General features: G+C 51.5%; 1 protein-coding gene across 1 annotated transcript in view; it reads right to left on the reverse strand.

Moving 5' to 3' along the window:
* The window catches only part of TRIM65 (tripartite motif containing 65), a 63,681-nt gene extending 55,777 nt beyond the window's left edge, over positions 1 to 7,904 (reverse strand). The window contains exon 1 of the mRNA XM_082271327.1: positions 7,393 to 7,904. Coding sequence (XP_082127453.1) covers positions 7,393 to 7,848 — 456 coding nt within the window. The 5' untranslated portion in view covers positions 7,849 to 7,904. The remainder of the gene's footprint in view (positions 1 to 7,392) is intronic.
* Positions 7,905 to 25,199: the final 17,295 nt, after the last annotated feature.

Consider the following 25,199-nt stretch of genomic DNA (forward strand, 5'->3'; position numbering starts at 1 on the left):
CAGGTCTCCCCCTCCTCAGTACAGCCCCCCCCCCCAATCAGTATAGCTCCCCTCCTCAGTACAGCTCTCCCCTCCTCAGTACATCTCCCCCTCCTCAGTACAGCTCTCCCCCCTCACTACAGCTCCCCCTCCCCTCCTCAGTACAGCTCTCCCTCTCCTCAGTACAGCTCTCCCCCTGCTCAGTACAGCTCTTCCCCCGCTCAGTACAGCTCCCCCTCCACAGTACAGCTCTCCCCCTCCTCAGTACAGCTCCCCCCTCCTCAGTACAGCTCCGCCCTCCTCAGTACAGCTCCCCCCTCCTCAGTACAGCTCCCCCCTCCTCAGTACAGCTGTCCCCCTCAGTACAGCTCCCCCTCCTCAGTACAGCTCCCCCTCCTCAGAACAGCTCTCCCCCTCCTCAATACAGCTCCCCCTCCTTAGTACAGCTCCCCCTCCTCAGTACAGCTCTCCCCCTCCTCAGTACAGCCCCCCCTCCCCCCCTCCTCAGTACAGCTGTCCCCCTCAGTACATCTCCCCCTCCTCAGTACAGCTCCCCCTCCTCAGTACAGCTCCCCCTCCTCAATACAGCTCTCCCCCTCCTCAATACAGCTCCCCCACCTCAGTACAGCTCCCCCTCCTCAGTACAGCTCCCCCCCTCCTCAGTACAGCTCCCCCTCCTTAGTACAGCTCTCCCCCTTCTCAGTACAGCTCTCCCCCTCCTCAATACAGTTCTCCCCCTCCTCAATACAGCTCTCCCCCTCTTCGGTAAAGCCCCCCCCCCCAATCAGTATAGCTCTCCCTCCTCAGTACAGCTCTCTCCCTCCTCAGTACATCTCCCCCTCTCCTCAGTATAGCTCCCCCCCTCCTCAGTACAGCTCCCCCTCCTCAGTACAGCTCCCCCTCCTCAGTACAGCTCCCCCCTCCTCAGTACAGCTCCCCCCTCCTCAGTACAGCACCCCCTCCTCAGTACAGCTCTCCCCCTCCTCAGTACAGCTCCCCCCCATCAGTATAGCTGTCCCTCCAAAGTTCAGCTCTCCCCCTCCTCAGTACATCTCCCCCTCCTCAGTACAGCTCTCCCCCCTCACTATAGCTCCCCCTCCCCTCCTCAGTACAGCTCCCCCTCAGTACAGCTCTCCCCCTCCTCAGTACAGCTCTCCCCTTCCTCAGTACAGCTCTCCCCCTCCTCAGTACAGCTCTCCCCCTGCTCAGTACAGCTCTTCCCCGCTCAGTACAGCTCCCCCTCCTCAGTACAGCTCCCCCTCAGTACAGCTCTCCCCCCCTCAATACAGCTCCCCCCCCCCCCAATCAGTATAGCTCTCCCTCCTCAGTACAGCTCTTTCCCTCCTCAGTACATCTCCCCCTCTCCTCAGTACAGCTCCCCCCTCCTCAGTACAGCTCCCCCCTCCTCAGTACAGCCCCCCCTCCTCAGTAGAGCTCTTTCCCTGCTCAGTACAGCCCCCCCCCATCAGTATAGCTCTCCCTCCTCAGTTCAGCTCTCCCCCTCCTCAGTACAGCTCCCCCTCAGTACAGCTCTCCCCCTCCTCAGTACAGCCCCCCCCCAATCAGTATAGCTCCCCCTCCTCAGTACAGCTCTCCCCCCTCAGTACAGCTCCCCCTCCTCAGTACAGCTCTCCCCCTTCTCGGTACAGCTCTCCCCCTTCTCGGTACAGCTCTCCCCCTGCTCAGTACAGCTCTCCCCCCGCTCAGTACAGCTCCCCCTCCTCAGTACACCTCTCCCCCTCCTCAGTACAGCTCTCCTCCTCCTCAGTACAGCTCTCCTCCTCCTCAGTACAGCCCCCCCCCCTCCTCAGTTCAGCTCCCCCTCCCCTCCTTAGTACAGCTCTCCTCCTCCTCAGTACAGCTCTCCTCCTCCTCAGTACAGCTCTCTCCCTTCTCAGTACAGCTCCCCCCCCTCCTCAGTACAACCCCCCTCCTCAGTACAGCTCTCCTCCTCCTCAGTACAGTTCCCCCCTCCTCAGTACAGCTCTCTCCCTCCTCAGTAAAGCTCTCCCCTTCCTAAGTACAGCTCTCCCCCTCCACAGTACAGCTCTCCCCCTCCACAGTACAGCTCTCCCCCTCCTCAGTACAGCTCTCCCCCCCCTCAGTACAACCCCCCCTCCTCAGTACAGCTCTCCTCCTCCTCAGTACAGCTCCCCCCTCCTCAGTACAGCTCCCCCTCAGTACAGCTCTCTCCCTCCTCAGTAAAGCTCTCCCCTTCCTAAGTACAGCTCTCCTCCTCCTCAGTACAGCTCCCCCCTCCTCAGTACAGCTCTCCTCCTCCTCAGTACAGCTCCCCCCTCCTCAGTACAGCTCTCTCCCTCCTCAGTAAAGCTCTCCCCTTCCTAAGTACAGCTCTCCCCTTCCTAAGTACAGCTCTCCCCCTCCACAGTACAGCTCTCCCCCTCCTCAGTACAGCTCTCCCCCCCCCCAGTACAACCCCCCCTCCTCAGTACAGCTCCCCCCTCCTCAGTACAGCTCTCTCCCTCCTCAGTACAGCTCTCCCCCTCCTCAGTACATCTCTCCCCCTCCTCAGTACAGCCCCCCCTCCTCAGTACATCTCTCTCGGTACAGCTCTCCCCCTGCTCAGTACAGCTCTCCCCCCGCTCAGTACAGCTCCCCCTCCTCAGTACACCTCTCCCCCTCCTCAGTACAGCTCTCCTCCTCCTCAGTACAGCTCTCCTCCTCCTCAGTACAGCCCCCCCCCCCCCTCCTCAGTACAGCTCCCCCTCCCCTCCTTAGTACAGCTCTCCTCCTCCTCAGTACAGCTCTCCTCCTCCTCAGTACAGCTCTCTCCCTTCTCAGTACAGCTCCCCCCCCTCCTCAGTACAACCCCCCTCCTCAGTACAGCTCTCCTCCTCCTCAGTACAGTTCCCCCCTCCTCAGTACAGCTCTCTCCCTCCTCAGTAAAGCTCTCCCCTTCCTAAGTACAGCTCTCCCCCTCCACAGTACAGCTCTCCCCCTCCACAGTACAGCTCTCCCCCTCCTCAGTACAGCTCTCCCCCCCCTCAGTACAACCCCCCCTCCTCAGTACAGCTCTCCTCCTCCTCAGTACAGCTCCCCCCTCCTCAGTACAGCTCCCCCTCAGTACAGCTCTCTCCCTCCTCAGTAAAGCTCTCCCCTTCCTAAGTACAGCTCTCCTCCTCCTCAGTACAGCTCCCCCCTCCTCAGTACAGCTCTCCTCCTCCTCAGTACAGCTCCCCCCTCCTCAGTACAGCTCTCTCCCTCCTCAGTAAAGCTCTCCCCTTCCTAAGTACAGCTCTCCCCTTCCTAAGTACAGCTCTCCCCCTCCACAGTACAGCTCTCCCCCTCCTCAGTACAGCTCTCCCCCCCCCAGTACAACCCCCCCTCCTCAGTACAGCTCCCCCCTCCTCAGTACAGCTCTCTCCCTCCTCAGTACAGCTCTCCCCCTCCTCAGTACATCTTTCCCCCTCCTCAGTACAGCCCCCCCTCCTCAGTACATCTCTCCCCCTCCTCAGTACAGCTCTCTCCCTCCTCAGTACATCTCTCCCCCTCCTCAGTACAGCTCTCCCCCTCCTCAGTACATCTCTCCCCCTCCTCAGTACAGCCCCCCCCTCCTCAGTACATCTCTCCCCCTCCTCAGTACAGCTCTCTCCCTCCTCAGTACATCTCTCCCCCTCCTCAGTACAGCTCTCCCCCTCCTCAGTACAGCTCCCTCTCCCCTCCTCAGTACAGCTCTCCCCCTCCTCAGTACAGCTCTCCTCCTCCTCAGTACAGCTCCCCCCTCCTCAGTACAGCTCTCCCCCTGCTCAGTACAGCTCTTCCCCGCTCAGTACAGCTCCCCCTCCTCAGTACAGCTCCCCCTCAGTACAGCTCTCCCCCCCTCAATACAGCTCCCCCCCCCCCAATCAGTATAGCTCTCCCTCCTCAGTACAGCTCTTTCCCTCCTCAGTACATCTCCCCCTCTCCTCAGTACAGCTCCCCCCCTCCTCAGTACAGCTCCCCCCTCCTCAGTACAGCTCCCCCCTCCTCAGTACAGCCCCCCCTCCTCAGTAGAGCTCTCCCCCTGCTCAGTACAGCCCCCCCATCAGTATAGCTCTCCCTCCTCAGTTCAGCTCTCCCCCTCCTCAGTACAGCTCCCCCTCAGTACAGCTCTCCCCCTCCTCAGTACAGCCCCCCCCCAATCAGTATAGCTCCCCCTCCTCAGTACAGCTCTCCCCCCTCAGTACAGCTCCCCCTCCTCAGTACAGCTCTCCCCCTTCTCGGTACAGCTCTCCCCCTTCTCGGTACAGCTCTCCCCCTGCTCAGTACAGCTCTCCCCCCGCTCAGTACAGCTCCCCCTCCTCAGTACACCTCTCCCCCTCCTCAGTACAGCTCTCCTCCTCCTCAGTACAGCTCTCCTCCTCCTCAGTACAGCCCCCCCCCCTCCTCAGTACAGCTCCCCCTCCCCTCCTTAGTACAGCTCTCCTCCTCCTCAGTACAGCTCTCCTCCTCCTCAGTACAGCTCTCTCCCTTCTCAGTACAGCTCCCCCCCTCCTCAGTACAACCCCCCTCCTCAGTACAGCTCTCCTCCTCCTCAGTACAGTTCCCCCCTCCTCAGTACAGCTCTCTCCCTCCTCAGTAAAGCTCTCCCCTTCCTAAGTACAGCTCTCCCCCTCCACAGTACAGCTCTCCCCCTCCACAGTACAGCTCTCCCCCTCCTCAGTACAGCTCTCCCCCCCCTCAGTACAACCCCCCCTCCTCAGTACAGCTCTCCTCCTCCTCAGTACAGCTCCCCCCTCCTCAGTACAGCTCCCCCTCAGTACAGCTCTCTCCCTCCTCAGTAAAGCTCTCCCCTTCCTAAGTACAGCTCTCCTCCTCCTCAGTACAGCTCCCCCCTCCTCAGTACAGCTCTCCTCCTCCTCAGTACAGCTCCCCCCTCCTCAGTACAGCTCTCTCCCTCCTCAGTAAAGCTCTCCCCTTCCTAAGTACAGCTCTCCCCTTCCTAAGTACAGCTCTCCCCCTCCACAGTACAGCTCTCCCCCTCCTCAGTACAGCTCTCCCCCCCCCAGTACAACCCCCCCTCCTCAGTACAGCTCCCCCCTCCTCAGTACAGCTCTCTCCCTCCTCAGTACAGCTCTCCCCCTCCTCAGTACATCTCTCCCCCTCCTCAGTACAGCCCCCCCCTCCTCAGTACATCTCTCCCCCTCCTCAGTACAGCTCTCTCCCTCCTCAGTACATCTCTCCCCCTCCTCAGTACAGCTCTCCCCCTCCTCAGTACATCTCTCCCCCTCCTCAGTACAGCCCCCCCTCCTCAGTACATCTCTCCCCCTCCTCAGTACAGCTCTCTCCCTCCTCAGTACATCTCTCCCCCTCCTCAGTACAGCTCTCCCCCTCCTCAGTACAGCTCCCTCTCCCCTCCTCAGTACAGCTCTCCCCCTCCTCAGTACAGCTCTCCTCCTCCTCAGTACAGCTCCCCCCTCCTCAGTACAGCTCCCCCCTCCTCAGTACAGCTCTCTCCCTCCTCAGTAAAGCTCTCCCCTTCCTAAGTACAGCTCTCTCCCTCCTCAGTACAGCTCTCCCCCTCCTCAGTACAGCTCCCTCTCCCCTCCTAAGTACAGCTCTCCCCCTCCTCAGTACAGCTCTCCCCCTCCTCAGTACAGCTCTCCCCCTCCTCAGTACAGCTCTCCCCCTCCTCAGTACAGCTCTTCCCCTCCTCAGTACATCTCTCCCCCTCCTCAGTACAGCTCCCCCCCCTCCTCAGTACATCTCTCCCCCTCCTCAGTACAGCTCTCTCCCTCCTCAGTACATCTCTCCCCCTCCTCAGTACAGCTCTCCCCCTCCTCAGTACAGCTCCCTCTCCCCTCCTCAGTACAGCTCTCCCCCTCCTCAGTACAGCTCCCTCTCCCCTCCTCAGTACAGCTCTCCCCCTCCTCAGTACAGCTCTCCCCCTCCTCAGTACAGCTCTTCCCCTCCTCAGTACAGCTCTCCCCCTCCTCAGTACAGCTCTCCCCCTCCTCAGTACAGCTCTTCCCCTCCTCAGTACATCTCTCCCCCTCCTCAGTACAGCCCCCCCCCCTCCTCAGTACATCTCTCCCCCTCCTCAGTACAGCTCTCTCCCTCCTCAGTACATCTCTCCCCCTCCTCAGTACAGCTCTCCCCCTCCTCAGTACAGCTCTCTCCCTCCTCAGTACAGCTCTCCCCCTCCTCAGTACAGCTCCCTCTCCCCTCCTAAGTACAGCTCTCCCCCTCCTCAGTACAGCTCTTCCCCTCCTCAGTACAGCTCTCCCCCTCCTCAGTACAGCTCTCCCCCTCCTCAATACAGCTCCCCCCCTCCTCAGTACAGCTCTCCCTCTCCTCAGTACAGCTCTCTCCCTCCTCAGTACAGCTCTCTCCCTCCTCAGTACAGCTCTCCCCCTCCTCAGTACAGCTCCCTCTCCCCTCCTCAGTACAGCTCTCCCCCTCCTCAGTACAGCTCTCCTCCTCCTCAGTACAGCACCCCCCCCTCCTCAGTACAGCCCTCCCCCTTCTCAGTACAGCCCCCCCCCCTCCTCAGTACAGCTCCCCCCTCCTCAGTACAGCCCTCCCCCTCCTCAGTACAGCCCCCCCCTCCTCAGTACAGCTCTCCCCCTCCTCAGTACAGCCCCCCCCTCCTCAGTACAGCACCCCCCCTCCTCAGTACAGCCCTCCCCCTCCTCAGTACAGCCCCCCCCCCCTCCTCAGTACATCTCTCCCCCTCCTCAGTACAGTTCTCCCCCTCCTCAGTACATCTCTCCCCCTCCTCAGTACAGCCCCCCCCCCTCCTCAGTACAGCCCTCCCCCTCCTCAGTACAGCCCCCCCCCTCCTCAGTACAGCTCTCCCCCTCCTCAGTACAGCCCCCCCCCTCCTCAGTACAGCACCCCCCCCTCCTCAGTACAGCTCTCCCCCTCCTCAGTACAGCTCTTCCCCTCCTCAGTACATCTCTCCCCCTCCTCAGTACAGCCCCCCCCTCCTCAGTACATCTCTCCCCCTCCTCAGTACAGCTCTCTCCCTCCTCAGTACAGCTCTTCCCCTCCTCAGTACATCTCTCCCCCTCCTCAGTACAGCCCCCCCCCCTCCTCAGTACATCTCTCCCCCTCCTCAGTACAGCTCTCTCCCTCCTCAGTTTAGCTCTCTCCCTCCTCAGTACAGCTCTCCCCCTCCTCAGTACAGCCCCCCCCCCCCTCCTCAGTACAGCACCCCCCCCTCCTCAGTACAGCCCCCCCCCCTCCTCAGTACAGCTCTCCCCCTCCTCAGTACAGCCCTCCCCCTCCTCAGTACAGCCCCCCCCCCCTCCTCAGTACAGCTCCCTCTCCCCTCCTCAGTACAGCCCCCCCCCCTCCTCAGTACAGACCCCCCCCCCCCCCTCCTCAGTACAGACAGCTTTTCCACCATCTATTGAAAACAAACAAAAAAAATGTTGAACTGAAGTGTTTGTAGTAATCATTTTCTCTCACCCTCTCTTTCTCACTTTGCTCTTCTATATCCTCCAGGTTATGATTCCGGCAGCTTTTCAGCATGCACTTGCAGCATATGCACCGTTTCTCTGTGCAGCAATATAAAGTCAATTCTTGATTGTGGTCCTGGCACACGGTCCTAGCTCCCTTAGGTCCACTTTCTGCGAGTGCTGGTGCCACCAGAATCCTCTTCTTCTCCAGTACTTTCCAATCGTCCACCACCTTTTGTAGGCTAACATTTTTCTGGGGTTCTGGCCTCTGGGGAAAGTTTCCTCTGCAATCAGGGCAGCTAAAAGTATCAGGTACAGGATTCAGAGAGTCCCAGTGCCCATGGATACATGCCTGGCAGAAGGTGTGCCCACAAGGAAGACTTAAAGGGCTAGTGAATATTTCAAGGCAGATGCTGCAACTCAGACTGCTCTTGATAGAATCCACCTCCTTCGGAGTTTGTGACATTGTAAGAAGACTGGACGCAGGTAACAGCCACAGGAGGAAGCTGGTATGGAGAGTACAGTGACAGAACTGGAGAGACTAAATAGAAGAAACGAAACTGAAACTAATTCCAGGAGGAGGAGGTGCCTGGAGGAGGGCAATTTTAGAACAGCGGCTCCTTCTGATCAAATATATGTATATATTAATATGAAATACTAAGTATACTAAATAATAATAATAAATAGTAAATATAATAAATTATTAAAAAAAAAAAAAATATATATATATATATATATATATAATATTAAATACTAAATATAAAGTGTTAGGATTAAAAATTATATATAATATTATTAATAACAATAATAATATTATGTTTTATATATATATATATATATATATATATATATATATATTAATGTGAATGGAAGAATTAAAATGATATAATATATATATATATATATATATATTTTATCAGGAGAACAGGACTCCATTGATATAACTGAATGAGAGGAGTGGCAGTTCTCTCGTGATGTGCCTGCAATATGGGGGACACAGGCAGTGGTGGGATTCAAAAATTTTAGTAACCAGTTCCGACTTTCAGTAAAGGGGTCCGATCTGTCCGCCGAAAATGTCGCAGTCCCGCTAAAAAAAAAAAAAATCGCAGATCGCCGCCATTACTAGTAAAAAAAAAAAAAAAAGACATAAATCTTTCCCGTAGTTAGTAGACATGGGGAGAAGGGGTCCCTGACTCCAAGGGGAGAAGGGGTCCCTGACTCCAGGGGAGAAGGGGTCCCTGACTCCAAGGGGAGAAGGGGTCCCTGTCTCCAGGGGAGAAGGGGTCCCTGACTCCAAGGGGAGAAGGGGTCCCTGACTCCAAGGGGAGAAGGGGTCCCTGACTCCAAGGGGAGAAGGGGTCCCTGTCCCCAGGGGAGATAGTGTGGGGTATGGGATGGTGTGTGGGGGATGGGGTCATCTCACTCACCTTTACAAAGCTGCAGGACACTCATCCACAGTCACCGACCTGGGCTTCTTCCAGCAGCAGCATGGATGGGCAATCAGCTCCGAGGGTGACCTGTGTATGACAGGGGGGAGGAGGGGGGCTAGCCTTGCAGACATCCCTGCTGTGTCCTCCGGCTCTCTTAGTGCACCTGGCTGTGTGCTTCAGTTCATTCACTTGAATTGCGCGGGAGCCGACTGGGGGGGAGGGAGAGGGGGAGTGAGGTCGGGACTCTGGCTGGGGAGGAGAGGAGACTGTGCTTAGTGAAGCAGGAAGGGGGAGGGGGGGAACTCAAGACAAGGAGCAGCCAGCGCGGAGGTGAGCAGGAAGCTTTGCTGTCCACCCTTAGAGACGGCTCTTTAATTAGCAACTGCCTATTTAAAGAGCCGTCTCTGCCGCTGCTCTTGGCTTCCACCGGTTCCACGAACTTGTAAAATGTTAGTAACAGGTTCGGTGGAACCGGTGAGAACCGGCTGAATCCCACCACTGGACACAGGTTGCATGAACGACGGGGGATACAGGCTGCGTGATGGAGGACACATGATGGCAGGGACAGGGGACACAGGCTGTATGATGGCAGGGACAGGGGACACAGGCTGTATGATGGCAGGGACAGGGGACACAGGCTGTATGATGGCAGGGACAGGGGACACAGGCTGCATAATAGTTTTTTTGAAAAGCTGCGCTGGACTGACCTGCTCAATAGAGGGTCTGTGGGTGGGTGGTAGGTGAGAGAGGGCCACTTGGGGAAATTAACTCCCAATCAATCTGGCCCGACTGGATGAAAAAAGGCAGTGGACCCTTGTTAAGGGGTCTGGGCTGCTACCTTAAAGCGGAGTTCCACCTAAAACCAAACAAAATATATAAAAATACCCCCGGGACAGTCAGGGCTAGTGCATTCCACAATGGATAGCCTCTGAACTGTCCTGGGTTGCACTTACCTGCAAGAAGAAATACTTACCTTGAAAATGTATTCTCCAGCGCTGCCATCTCAGGTGTGGGCAGCTTGAAGCCAGCGCGATCCTCTTCTGCGTCCTCCTCCATAGTTACATAGTTAGTGAGGTTGAAAAAAGACATCAGTCCATCCAGTTCAACCTATGATGTGTGTGTGTGTTTGCTTTTAACCGTACATTGTGTACCCCTGTATGTTGTGGTCTCCAAGGTGCCCATCTAATAGTTTTTTGAAACTATCAATGCTCCCAGCTGATACGACTGCTTGTGGAAGAGAATTCCACATCCTTACCGCTCTTACAGTGAAGAACCCCTTACGCATTTTAAGGTTAAACCGCCTTTCCTCTAGTTTTAGTGAATGGCCACGTGTCTTATTGTATCTCCTCTCTTTGAATAGTTTGTTCCTTATGCTAGTCCTCTTCGGTCCCACGATGCACTGCACCGGCCCCGCCGTCACTTCCGGGGCTGCAGCGTCATCCCTGCACAGCTTCTGGGCATGCCCAGAAGCTGTTTAGCAAGGTATGACGGCGCCTGCACCGGAAATGACGTCGGGGCCGGTGCAGGCGCATTGATTCCTGGGAGCGATGACGTTCAGCTCCCAGGAATCATTGCAAGCCAGGAAGTGACGACTCGCCGTGGCTGCCAAGGGAGGAAGAGGAAGTAAGGTAAGTATATTATCTTCTAAAACAAGGTAAGTAAAAAAAAAAAAAATTGCGATTATCCATTTGTTTTTCAGGTGACCCGGAGCAAGAAGATGGACAGAAGTTACATTTTAGGGTGGAACTCCACTTTAAGATACGGCCTTGTGGTCATTTTATAAGTTTCTAGTGGTAGTCCATTAAAGGAGCGCCCAAAATCAGCAATAAGAATGCCACTTAGATCAAAAGATCGTTGTTTTATTGGTAGCAGGACATGTTAAAGCCAACGCATTTCGGGCGTAAATGTTGCTCTTCGGATCTGCAACTGACAGCAGGGGACACAGGCTGGATGATGGGGGACACAGGCTGCATAATGGCAGGGACAGGGGACACAGGCTGCATGATGGGGGACAGAGACTGCGTAATGGCAGGGACAGAGGACACTGCCTGTCTCGAAACGATCGCCAGGTTACTAGTGTACATCAGGTCCGCCGGACCAGCTTATTGGCTCCTGATGTGTCCAATCACTGTGGGAGCGGGACTCCAGCAGTGCGCTCACTTCCCAGAGCTGAAGAAATAAATCACGTACAGGTATGTGATTTAAAGCTTAAGGGCAGCCCTGCCGCAGTATATGTGCGTGGCACGGTCCTTGGAGGAAGACAGCGATGGCAGAGGAGAGGAATGTGAATAAAAGTGATGATTTCTGTGCCTGGCTGCTTGTGTCTAACAATCTACATTATTAGTAAAGTGAGAGCAGCAACATAAGTGCAGATCATCCATCAGAACATCTCCACATACATGAGACTGGATGTCAGAGGCAATGAAAAATGAAGAGAAGTGAATCCCAGGCTCCACCTGTGCGCTATGCTGGCAATCTCCTATCTGGATACAGGGAGACAAGCACCAAGTTCACAACTTACGAAGACACAACAAAGCGAGGGAGTCGTGGCTACAAGAGAGGCCCCTGATTGTACGGTTGTTGACAGTCATATAGAAGAGCACACAGAGGAGTCAGTCATGTAGGGGAAGCCTGTGTCCCACTGCCCCCCCCCCCCCCATCATCATCATCCAGCCTGCGTCCCCTTTCGTCGTGCAGCCCGTGTCCCCTGTTCCTGCCGTCATGCAGCCTGTGTCCCCCATCATGCAGCCTGTGTCCCCTGTCCCTGCCATCACGCAGCCTGTGCCCCTCATGACACAGCCTGTGTCCCCTGTCCCTGCCATCATGCAGCCTGTGTCCCCCATCATGCAGCCTGTGTCCCCTGTCGTCACGCAGACTGTATCCCCTTATCCCTGCCATCATGCAGCCTGTGTCCCCTGTCCCTGCCGTCATGCAGCCTGTGTCCCCTGTCGTCACGCAGCCTGTGTCCCCTGTCCCTGCCATTGTGCAGCCTGTGTCCCCTGTCCCTGCCATTACCCTATATGCCCTTATCCCTGCCATCATGCAGCCTGTGTCCCCCATCACGCAGCCTGTGTCCCCTGTCCCTGCCATTAACCTGTGTCCCCTGTCCCTGCCATCATGCAGCCTGTGTCCCCCATCACGCAGCCTGTGTCCCCTGTCCCTGCCCTCATGCAGCCTGTGTCCCCCATCACGCAGTCTATTTCCCCTGTCGTCATGAAGCCTGTGTCCCCTGTCCCTGCCATCGTGCAGCCTGTGTCCCCTGTCCCTGCCATTACCCAGCCTGTGTCCCCCATCATGCAGCCTGTGTCCCCTGTCATTGTGCAGCCTGTGTCCCCTGTCCCTGTCATCACGCAGCCTGTGTCCCCTGTCCCTGCCATCATGCAGCCTGTGTCCGCCACTACGCAGCCTATATCCCCTGTCCCTGTCATGTGTCCCCCATCATGCAGGCACGTCAGGAGAGAGCTGCCACTCCTCTCACTCAGTTATATCAATGGAGGGCTGTTCTCCTGATCAAATATAAATGTATATATATTTTCTTAATTCTTCCATTTATATTAATAAATATATATATATATATATATATATATATATATATAGTTTTTTTTAATCCTAATATTTCATATTTGGTATTTAATATCTATATTTAGTATTTAATTATATTTAGTATTTATTTTTTATTATAGATTATTATTTAGTATACTTAGTATTTAATAATAATATATACAATATATTTGTTTAGAAGTAGCCGCTTTTAATGGCTAGAAGCCCTGCATTAATGACACAGATTTGTACTAATAAATATTATATATATATATATATATATACACACACACACACACATATATATATATAAAATTGTAATCCTAATATTTAATATTTGGTATTTAATATTTACATTTATATATATTTAATATATATATATATAATATTTTTATTTAGTATTTGATTATATTTGGCATTTATTATTATAATTGTTTTTTATTATTATTTATTGTTATTATTTAGCATACTTAGTATTTAATAATAATATATACAGTAAAACCTTGGATTGCGAGCATAATTCGTTCCGGAAACATGCTTGTAATCCAAAGCACTCTTATATCAAAGCGAATTTCCCCATAAGAAATAATGGAAACTCAGATGATTTGTTCCACAAGTCCTTCAGTTTATAGTCTATATACAAAGATTATAGCAATGTGATAGGTTGTGTAACCATAAAATGTCCATCCACAATATGCAGCCTTCCCAAGGGGATTAGAAGAAAAATCTAGCAGAGCTACAGAATGAGAGATGAGAGGCGCCTCTAAGTGTAGCAATATGGTTACATTTAATGAAGGTTCAACATTTAGCAACTCACATGGTTGATGATTAAAATAGGCACATCTAAGTATGCAGGCATCCGGGGTAAAGCTGTCCACATAGACCATCTTCTGAACCACTGACTCTCACCACTGTCAGTCTGCAATCGTGACCGGGAAGAATAGCCTGTAGTAGAGTGATCTGAAAGTGAGGCTTTGAATCACTCGTGGAGTGCAGCGGGGAAGGGATGATGAAGATGGCTGTGCAGAGGATGGTCTATGTGGACAGCTTTACCCCAGATGCCTGCATACTTAGATGTGCCTGTTTTAATCATCAACCATGTGAGTTGCTAAATATTGAACCTTCATTAAATGTAACCATATTGCTACACTTTAGAGGCGCCTCTCTTCTTTTTTATACATGACGCTGCTTGTATATCAAGACATCGCTTGTATATCAAGTCAAAATTTATTTTAAAAATGTGCTTGTCTTGCAAAGCGCTCTCAAACCAAGTTACTCTCAAACCAAGGTTTTACTGTACATATATTTGTTTAGAAGGAGCCGCTTTTAATGGCTAGAAGCCCGGTATCAATGACACAGATTAATAAATATATATATATATACTCACTCATATACATACATACATATACACACACACACACACACATATATATATATATATATATATATATATATATATATATACACACTCACATATATATATATATATATATATATATATATATATATACTACACACTCACATATATACATACATATATATATATATATATATATATATATATATATATATATCATTTTTTTATCCTATTATTTAATATTTGGTATTTAATATTTATATTTAGTATTTTATATATATATATATATATATATATATATAGTTTTATCTATTTATCTATCTATTTTTTTATTTTAATCCTAATATTTAATATTTCTGTTTAGTATTTAATTTAATTTTTATTTATTATTATTTATTTGTTTATTATTTTTTATTATTATTTAGTATACGTAGTATTTAATATTAATATATACATATATTTGATCATGAGGAGCCGCTTTTAATGGCTAGAAGCCCTGCATTAATGACATGGGCACACCTCCATCCCACCTCCTCTCAGCTCTCCGTTCTTAAAATTTTCCTCAACCCGATCTGGGCATGCGCAGGCATCAGCTGTTGTATGACGCGGCTGCCGCACCACCGTTCCACCTTCTCTCAGTCAGCTCTCCGCCTCTCAGTCAGCTCTCCGCTCTTAAAATTTTCCTGGACCCTATCTGGGCATGTGCACTGGGAGGTCGGCATCAGCTGTTGTATTACGTGGCCGTACCGGAAGTGACGAGGTCCAGAATTTTCATGAGTCAAGGAAAATTTTAGTACACCGGAGTCAGTGGCGGCTGGTGTGTTGAGGGCGCAGGGGCGCCACCCCCCAATCCATGCGTCCGGCGCCCTAATCTACATGCAGGGGCACCGGACGCATGGAGTACAATGGGATTTTTTTTTTTCATCACCTGATTAGAGCCAGAGGCTCTAATAGGGAGATGCAAAGGGTGGAGCCGGGGGGCGCAGAGCAGTGCGTCCCAACTCCACCCATTGTGTGACAATAGCGAATGAAAATTCGCTATTGTCACACCAATCCTCCTCCTGGCCACTCAGGAAGCGCGTCCGATACGCGCTTCCTGATTGGCCGCAAGGCAAACCCATTGCCATTGGCCGAGGAGGAGGCAGGAGCGGAAGGAGACGCGCCGCCGGTCACCTCAGAAGAAGCCGCCCGCTGCGGGAGCAGAAGAAGCCGCTGGAACTGAAGCCGAGAGCCGCCGCTGGTCCTGAGTATCCCTAGTCCCGCCGTCAGCAGCAGAGAGCAGCAAAGTTGGTCCGGTCATCGTGAGGAGGTAAGCGATTCAAGCAGCCGCTGCCTCAGACTCAGTGCCTCGCTCCTCTCTCTCCTGTCACTGTGCGGGACTGCGGACTCGAGTCCGGCGGTGGTGGGGGGGCACACCGTGATCACTCTACATTGAAAGGGGCATGCTGTGGTCACTCTACATTGAAGGGGGCACACCATGGTCACTCTACATTGAAGGGGGCATGCTGTGGTCACTCTACATTGAAGGGGGCACACCGTGGTCACTCTACATTGAAGGGGGTATGCTGTGGTCACTCTACATTGATGGGGGCACGCTGTGGTCCCTCTACATTGAAGGGGGCACACCGTGGCCACTCTCTATTGAAGGGGGCACGCTGTGGTCACTCTACATTGATGGGGGCACACCGTGGTCACTCTACATTGAAGGGGGCATGCTGTGGTCACTCTACATTGAAGGGGGCACACCGTGGTCACTCTACATTGAAGGGGGCACGCTGCGGTCACTCTACATTGAAGGGGGCACGCTGCGGTCACTCTACATTGAAGGGGGCACGCTGTGGTCACTCTACATTGAAGGGGGCACGCTGCGGTCACTCTACATTGATGGGGGCACACCGTGGTCACTCTACATTGAAGGGGGCACACCGTGGTCACTCTACATTGAAGGGGGCATGCTGCGGTCACTCTACATTGAAGGGGGCATGCTGCGGTCACTCTACATTGATGGGGGCACACCGTGGTCACTCTACATTGAAGGGGGCACACCGTGGTCACTCTACATTGAAGGGGGCATGCTGTGGTCACTCTACATTGATGGGGGCACACTGTGGTCACTCTACATTGAAGGAGGCACGCTGTGGTCACTCTACATTGATGGGGGCACACCGTGGTCACTCTACATTGATGGGGGCACGCTGTGGCCACTCTACATTGAAGGGGGCATGCTGTGGTCACTCTACATTGAAGGGGGCATACCATGGTCACTTTACATTGAAGGGGGCACACCGTGGTCACTCTACATTGATGGGGGCATGCTGTGGTCACTCTACATTGAAGGGGGCATACCATGGTCACTTTACATTGAAGGGGGCACACCGTGGTCACTCTACATTGATGGGGGCATGCTGTGGTCACTTTACATTGAAGGGGGCATACTGTGGTCACTCTACATTGAAGGGGGCACACCGTGGTCATTCTACATTGATGGGGACATGCTGTGGTCACTCTACATTGAAGGGGGCATACCGTGGTCACTTTATATTGAAGGGGGCATGCTGTGGTCACTCTACATTGAAGGGGGCACACCGTGGTCACTCTACATTGAAGGGGGCATGCTGTGGTCACTCTACATTGAAGGGGGCACACCGTGGTCACTCTACATTGAAGAGGGCATGCTGTGATCACTTTACATTGATGGGGGCACACTGTGGTCACTCTACATTGAAGGGGGCACGCTGTGGTCACTCTACATTGAAGGGGGCACGCTTTGGTCACTCTACATTGAAGGGGGCACGCTTTGGTCACTCTACATTGAAGGGGGCACGCTGTGGTCACTCTACATTGATGGGGGCATGCTGTGGTCACTCTACATTGAAGGGGGCACACCATGGTCACTCTACATTGATGGGGGCACTGGTCACTCTGCATTGATGGGGGCACACTGTACCTTGATTACTGAAGGCCCCTTTCACACTTGTGTGACCTCGGTTTTACTGCGGGTTTTTGCCGCGAAGCAAAGCCTATTACATTTTTCTGTTTGCGCCCCCCCCCCCCCCCCAAAAAAAATTTTGAGCACCAGCCGCCACTGACCGGTGAATACCGCTACCTATCAGATTCTGCAACCGGAAGTGACATTCGGACGAGAACAGATTACGGCTCATGCATTCCAATAGCTTTCCTAATGTGACAGAACAGGAACGGGGAAAACTGTATAAAAGTCTGTTTCTTGTTCAATAAAGAGATATACTTCACCCTCAATCTAGAGTCCTGTCTCTCATTGGGGGAATATGCTACAAGGGATTGCTATGTCCTTCATACTCCCTTGGATAATCACTAAGCTCTTGTAAGAGCTTGTGTAAGAGCTTGTTCCTGCTTCACTCTCTGGGAAAAGAAAGGTTCAACCACTGGAACCTGGAGCCTTGTCGTAGGTCCAGGGTGGGTAGGAGACGGCGAGACCCTAACCAAGCTGTGGCAGTTCGTGGGGTCTGAGGTGTTTATGGTGTCTGGTTGAGTGCTTGGAGCCCTCGGGAAGCACTAGGATCATCCTTCAACGGAGGTACCCGGTCGGGGTGCCGGTTGATACATTATAGGGAGCTATCGAAAAATATGGGAGAAACAGAAACAGGAGATATACAGTATGTATAGGTGAATACACGGTTAAACAGTTTTCCCTGAAATAAAACCTTGTAAAAATGGCCTGAAACTTTCCATTTCATTGAGGCCTGGAGAGAAGGTTGCATTGAGGGCCCTGATCCAGCGGGCCTCCTGCTGGAGCAGTACCTTGTTCCAGTCGTGCCCTCTTGATGGAATGTGAATGCGGTCCAATACCGTGAAGTTGACTTTCGGCATGACGTAACCATGGGTCCTGGCAACATGTCTGCCAAGAGGCAGATAGAGCTTGCCAATCCTCATGCTTGTCAGATGTTGACTGACATGGGCATGGAGCTCTTGTTTGGTCTTCCCCACGTGGAATGAACCGCACTCACATGCCATCAAGTATACCACCCCTTGGGGCGTGGCCGGATGTGATCGAGGCTAGATGTGGCTGCCCGGAGCTCTCTGGATATCCTGTTTCTAACTCCGTCTTAGGTGTACGTGTGGGCCGCTCTTTCACTCCATCCTGTGGGGGAAACTTCTGGCAATCCAGGGATGCCATTCTCGACCCCTAAATCGCAGCTGAAGCCGCCCCAAGACCAGCGACACACCTGCTCCACAAAAGGCCCGGGCTCCGCCTCCGCCATCTTGGCGCCGACGTCTCCACAGAGGAGCTGCGGCGCATGTGCGGGCATGGAGGATCAGAGGCCTGTAGACTTGCGGCTTCCCGGAGCCTCTCAGCACTCTGTCCAGGCCCCGGACGCTGACCAGCGGGCGATCACCACCCTGATTCTGGAGGGCATTGATGGATGGAAGTCGGCGCTCATGGTCCAGATAGATCATTTGGCGTCAGAGTGTACACTTATCCGCCATGATCTTAATAAGTTCCGGGGGCACCTTACTGCTGCAGAGGACCTGATCTCAGAGGTGGAGGACTGCTCTCACACCCATACAGCACAGCTGTCAGAATTACAGGGCATAGTGAAATCGCTGCAACACTGCACTGACGATGCAGGAGACCGACAATGGAGGAATAATGTAAGAGTGGTGGTGCTCCCTGAAGGGGTGGAGGGGAAGAGGGCTGCTCCCTTTGCAGAGCAGTTCTTCAAGCAGCTGCTTTCCCTGGAGGATTTACCCCCCACCTATGTGGTTGAACAAGCTCATAGGGTCCCGGCTGGGGCCAGACCACCAGGAGCCCCCCTCCCCGCCCATTCCTGGTCAAATTCCTCAATTATAGGGACTGTGATATGCTTTTGTCGGAGGCGTGGAAACACCCTGAGCTTCACTTTGAAAATGCACTTATCATGTTATTCCCTTATTTCTCTGCGGAAACACAGAGAAGACGGTGTTCCTTTACTGAAGTCAGAAAGCGCCTGCGCGCCAAAGAAATCACTTACAGTATGCAGTACCCCAGCAGGCTCAGGGTGCAACACGGTGGCTCAGTCAAATTCTTTGATTCCCCGCAGGAGGTGTCGGAGTGGCTGGATGGTCTGCGCTGAGCCCTCTACTGCTCATGGCTTGGTTTTGCGGTTCTAACTTCCTTGGTTTTGTCCGTGTCTATGACCCTGTTGTTCCTGACCCTCTTCGTCCTGATGTCGCTGTATAGCTCCTGAGTGTTTTCCTTCCGGATGTTTGCTGTTTGGGGATTATGCCATGTTGCCTGGATAGGGGGTCCTACGTTTTGAACCCCCTTGTGCCTGGAAACTATGGGGCGAAGAGTATGTTTGGCCTGTTACACTCACCTGTTACTCCGGCAGTTTCAGAGTCTCCATAAGGGACGGTAACTGTCATCTTACCTGCCGGACTGTTGTTCACGCTGGAGAACCGTCGCACGTTTCATTTTTTTGGGAAGTTTGGGATTCAAGCCGCATACCAGACTATTTTTTCTGTTGTTTTTCTTTTTCCTTTTTCTTTTTCTGTTTTTTTGGTTTCTGGTAGCCCTTGGGGGAATCAAAAATGGAGAAGGATCTGGGAGTCTTGGTTGATGATAGATTAGGAAACAGCATGCAATGTCAAGCGGCAGCTTCCAAAGCCAACAGAATATTAGCATGCATAAAGAAAGGGATGCATTCCAGAGATAAGACTATAATCCTTCCACTTTATAAAACTCTGGTCCGACCGCATCTGGAGTATTCCGTCCAGTTCTGGTCGCCAGTCCTCAGGAGGGATGTGTTGGAGCTGGAGAGAGTCCAGAGAAGGGCAACTAAACTAATTAGGGGATTGGAGGACCTTGACTATGAAGAGCGTCTACAATCGCTCGATTTATTCTCCCTGGAGAAGAGACGTCTGAGGGGGGACATGATAGCAATCTATAAATATCTTAATGGGGATCCCAGCTTAGAAAAAAAGCTGTTCATTCGAAGGGATTGCATGAGGACTCGAGGGCATACAATGCGATTAGAGGAGAAGCGTTTTAACCTCAGGCAACGCGGGGGGTTCTTTACTGTTAGGGCAACAAGATTGTGGAATTCTCTACCACAAGAGGTGGTTTCTGCGGGTAGTATGGTGGCTTTCAAAAGACTCTGAAGGCCCGTACACACGTACCGATCGTTGGCATACAAACGTCGGTGGACGAAGGATCTGCCGATTGTACGCGTGTTAGTATGGTGCCTCCGACAGATGTCTGCGCACAATCCGCGGACAAAAGTCTTTCGTGCAAACATGAAAATATTTGTATGCCGACACCAGAACGGACGATTGTTCGCCTGTCAGTACACAATTCGGCCGACAGACCGCAGATTTGCAAGACTGGGCATGCTCAGAAAATAGAAAACACAGGGAAAGTTAACCATTACATGACATCACTTCTGCAGTCGGCGGACAAAATTCTTGTGCTGTCCTTGTGCTGTCTTTGCACTTTTCAGCAGACACCGACATCCCGGGGAGAAAAGAGGAACATTTGTAAGCCGACCATCGGTACGTGTGTACGGGGCTTTAGACTTACATCTCAAGGATCAGAACATTCAGGGGTATGGGAGATGATTACAGCCACACATACCTACACAGGTTGAACTAGATGGACTATTGTCTTTATTCAACCTCACCTACTATGTAACTATGTAACTATGGTATAATGGCATTGGGAATGTTGCACCAGCACCTGAACTCTTTTGCTCCTGGACGCTTAGAGGTTACCATGAGGATTTTTTATTTTTTTCCTGGGTACAAACTGACTTCTGTTTTGCTCCAGGCCCTCTCTTGGTTCATCCATCAATTTTTTATTAATTCTTATGGCTGACAATATTAGATTCCTTTCATGGAATGTGTGGGGTTTGAATAATAAGTTTAAGCGGGCCAGTGTCTTTCAGTATCTGAAGATAATTAAGCAACATATCCTCCTCCTGCAGGAGACTCACCTGGATGGTAACATGATTCTTGCTCTTAGGAGACCGTGGATCCAGAGGGCATTTCATGCCACCTATTCCACATATGCCAGGGGGGTCTCCATTCTAATTAGTAAATCCATCCCCTGTACTATTCAAAGGGTGATCTCTGATCTGGGGGGCAGATATGTGGCAGTGCTTTTAGATATCTATTCTGTTACAATGCTGTTGGTAGCGTGTAGGTGCCTCCTCCTTTTGGGATACAATTACTATATGATTTGGATGATAAGTTAGCTGCCTATGCTCATCTTCCAATGCTGTTTATGGGTGATTTTAATGCCATATTAGATAGTACCCTGGATACTTCCAACCACAACTGACCTGCCTCCGTGGATTTACTGACCTAGGCTTCCACGGTGTGTTTCAACTCTGGAGATGGAAGCATCCTTCGTTGAGGGAATACTCTCACCTTTCCACCACTCACCACTCATCTGCCCGGATTGATTTGGCGTTTGGAAATACACGTCTGCAGTCCCTCTTGATTGGCTCGGAGTACTTGAGCGGAGGGGTGTCTGATCGCAACCCGCTACTCTTGACAGTGAACCTCCAATTGGGGGCTGGGGTGCGGGGTTGGCGCATAGCTGCAGGCTGGCTCCAACTGGATCAGGTCGCCTCTCACCTGGGTGAGTCGATCCAGTCATATTGGGAGGAGAATGTGGATTCTGCGGAACAGCTAGTGGTTTTGGAGGCATTCAAGGCCGTGACGAGGGGAGAATGGTATTTCAGCCATTAAGACAGCTAGAAAGGATCAGAACAGTGAGGTCCAGTCGCTGCAGGAGGCGGAAAGGATGCGGGTGAGGGAAGATGCGGATTCACCGTCTGACACCAGCTACGTTGCGTTGCTGGAGGCGAGACGCCTTCTCTCCCTGCATGTCTCTGATCTTGCCCACACTGAGGCCAAAAACATGCGGGAATCGGTGTTTGCGCAGGGTGACAAAAATGGTAAGTTGCTGGCGATGTTAGTGGCTGACCAGAGGACCCCAGTTAATATCCCACTTATCAGAAATGTTGAGGGAGCTATAAAGACTGACCCTCGTGACATTCTAGAGACGTTTCACAATTATTTTGAGAATTTGTATGCTCCGCTGTCGGGTGGAGACTCCTTGGCTACGGATGGGCTGCCGGGGAGTGTCACCCTTCCGACCCTGACAGATGGGGATAGCGCCCTCTTAGATGACTCGATTATGACTTTGGAGGTGGAAAAAGCCATTGCGGCGTTCCCACCACACAAAGCTTCTGGCCCGGATGGCTTTCCAGCGGATTTTTATAAACAATACTCTGAACAGTTAGCGCCCAGAATAAGTTCTCTATTGCAGCACTGTCTCGAGAGCGAGGAACTTCCCCCTTCCATGTTAGACGCTTATATGGTACTATTGCCGAAGCCTGGTAAGGACCCTCTGGATTGCTCCTCTTATCGTCCTATCGCCCTTTTAAATATGGACCTCAAAATTTTTACGAAGGTCCTAGCTAATAGGCTGGCTGGGGTCATTCATTCTTTGATTGACCTGGATCAGACGGGCTTTATGCCTGGCAAGTCGGTTGATACCAACATTAGGCGGTTGTTCACTCACCTTCAACTCCCCGGGGGGTGGTGGTTTCCATAGGTATTGAAAAGGCCTTTGATTTGGTCGATTGGGCCTTCATGCTCAGGACATTGGATCTCATGGGTTTTGGACCCAACTTTAGAACTTGGATCCGGCTCCTCTACACGGGCCCTAGAACTGCTATCCGGCTCGGCTACCTCACGTCTCCTTACTTACAGGTGGGACAGGGAACGAGGCAGGGATGCCCCCTTTCTCCATTCCTGCTTGCCCTTACACTCGAGCCTATTGCTATAGCACTGAGCCGCTTCCCAGCCGTGGGATCGATCAGAGTGGGTTCCATTAGAGAATGCTTTGCGTTGTACGCAGACGACATGTTATTGTTTCTCGAGGACCCGGGTCCCTCTCTACGAGTGGCCCTGTCTATCTTGGACGATTTTGGCAAGTTCTCTGGCCTCCGGGTTAACTGGAGGAAGTCTTCAATCTTGTCATTGGATAAGGATGCCCAACTTGCTGCGGCTGGGGACCTCCCGCTTTGCTGGGTGGATAGCTTTACTTACCTGGGTATTAAGGTTACGAGACACCCTCAAGACTATTATATACAAAAATTCATATATAGTTATAGTTAGTGAGGTTGAAAAAAGACATCAGTCCATCCAGTTCAACCTACGATGTGTGTGTTTGCGGTTAACCGTACATTGTATACCCCTGTACGTTGTGGTCTTTAAGGTGCCCATCTAATATTTTTTTTAAACTATCGATGCTCCCTGCTGATATGACTGTTTGCGGAAGAGAATTCCACATCCTTACTGCTCTGACAGTGAAGAACCCCCTACGTACTTTAAGGTTAAACCGCCTTTCCTCTAGTTTTAGGGAGTGGCCACGTGTCTTATTGTATTCCCTTTCTCTGAATAGTTTGTTCCTTATGCTAAGGTCGCCAGTACAGTATTTGTACATTGATATCATATCCCCCTTAATCGTCTCTTCTCCAGAGAGAATAAGTTCAGTGCTTATAGTCTTTCCTCATAGCCGATGTCCTCCATTCCCCTAATTATTTTTGTTGCCCTTCTCTGGAATCTTTCCAGTTCCAGCACATCCTTCCTGAGGACTGGTGCCCAGAACTGGACAGCATACTCCAGATGTGGCCAAACCAGAGTCTTGTAGAGCGGGAGAATAATCTCTTTATTTCTGGAGTGAATCCCCTTTTTTATGCATCCCAGTATGTATAAAGAATGTTTCTTTAACACATGCATGAATTGCAGGTTAGAAACCCTTCCCTCAGCCCTCCCCTGGTCAGCATAGCAATCAACCACCAATGGCTGACACTCCCTGTGCAGGGCTCTTCATCTCCTCTGTTGTTACAGGATCGGGCCCTGATAGTCTGCCAAAGAGCTGAGGCCCATGTGACAATCACTTAAATTCAAAAGAGTGACCCCGTGCCGTGTGGTAGGGTGCTGCGTGATCCTTTCTGGTAAAAAAACTCACTCACCAGAAGCACCCACCCCACACAGGGGTATAAGGCGGGTGTGTAAAGATCAAGGGTCTCAGTGTCTCCCCTCCTCCTGGATCGATAGGTCCCGGAAGTGGTCTCGGAGGTCCTAACTGGAGGTATCCCTGGGGTACTAGTGGGTCCTACTACTCTCCTATAGGCCGGGGATGGTCCGAGAGGTCCGCCAGATATAGCTCATAGCCGTATACCAAGGGATGATAGATAGACAAGGCACATAGCGTAATAACGTCTAGATGGTTTATTTAGTATGTAACAGAGAGGTACTCACAATCAGAAGCAAATAAACAGGCACGGATACGAGTGTGGAGCGCGATGCGGTCCAAGCCTCGTTCTTGATGTACAGGAACCGGAAGTGACGCAACACGCCGTACGCGTTTCGTAATCAATATGTCTTCAGCAGCCTTAATTAAGCGATTGTAGACGCTCTTTATAATTAAGGTCCTCCAATCCCCTAATTAGTTTAGTTGCCCTTCTCTGGACTCTCTCCAGCTCCAACACATCCCTCCTGAGGACTGGCGACCAGAACTGGACAGAATACTCCAGATGTGGTCGGACCAGAGTTTTATAAAGTGGAAAGATTATAGTTTTATCTCTGGAATACATCCCTTTCTTTATGCATGCTAATATTCTGCTGGCTTTGGCAGCTGCCGCTTGACATTGCATGCTATTGCCTAGTCTATCATCTACCAAGACTCCCAGATCTTTCTCCATTTTTGATTCCCCCAAGGGATCCCCCCTAACGTTTATTGTGCTTTTATATTTTTAGTCCCCAAGTGCAAAACCTTACACTTCTCCACATTAAACCTCATTTGCCATGTCGTTGCCCACTCTGTTATTTTGTCCAGATCATTCTGTAGGATATCTGCTTCATGCTAAGCAGGTATTACCCTGCCCAATTTTGTGTCATCTGCAAAAACTGATATCGAACTACTGATCCCGTCCTCAATGCCGTTTATGAATAAATTAAACAAGGTTGGTCCCAGGAGTCTTGTGGGACCCCGCTTACCACCTCAGTGATAGCATCGCCGATGCTTTGATCGTATCTTTTGGAAGAGAAGTTGTGAAAAATGTGTCCTGGTGTCTGCCGTCCAACTCTATCCTGTAACCTGAGAATAGGAGGTCCAAGATAAAGTTGTTTCCGGCTACAGACTGACACAGAGAGGAAGGAACCCAGTTACACCCCCCTGTCCTCCCCACCTGGCAGCCCGAGTCACTGGGGCTTTTCTTGGATCGAGAGGGGTTGAACAAGAATCTTCCCTTCCTTTTTTATACTGCCACCCCTACTTTTGTTCCTGCTTGGTGGAGAAGTCTTTACTTTGCTGAAGTCTGAAATTTTTTTTATTTGCCGTTTCTTAGCAAGCTCTTCTTTTTATCTGCCAATCTCTCCAATACAGACTAACTTTACCAAACAAGCATTCTCCTGTAAAGGGGAGAGCGCACAGCTTGGACTTTGATGCCGTGT

The sequence above is a fragment of the Pelophylax lessonae genome (genome assembly GCF_965119305.1).
Source record: "Pelophylax lessonae genome assembly, chromosome: 11".
Lineage (NCBI taxonomy): Eukaryota > Metazoa > Chordata > Amphibia > Anura > Ranidae > Pelophylax > Pelophylax lessonae.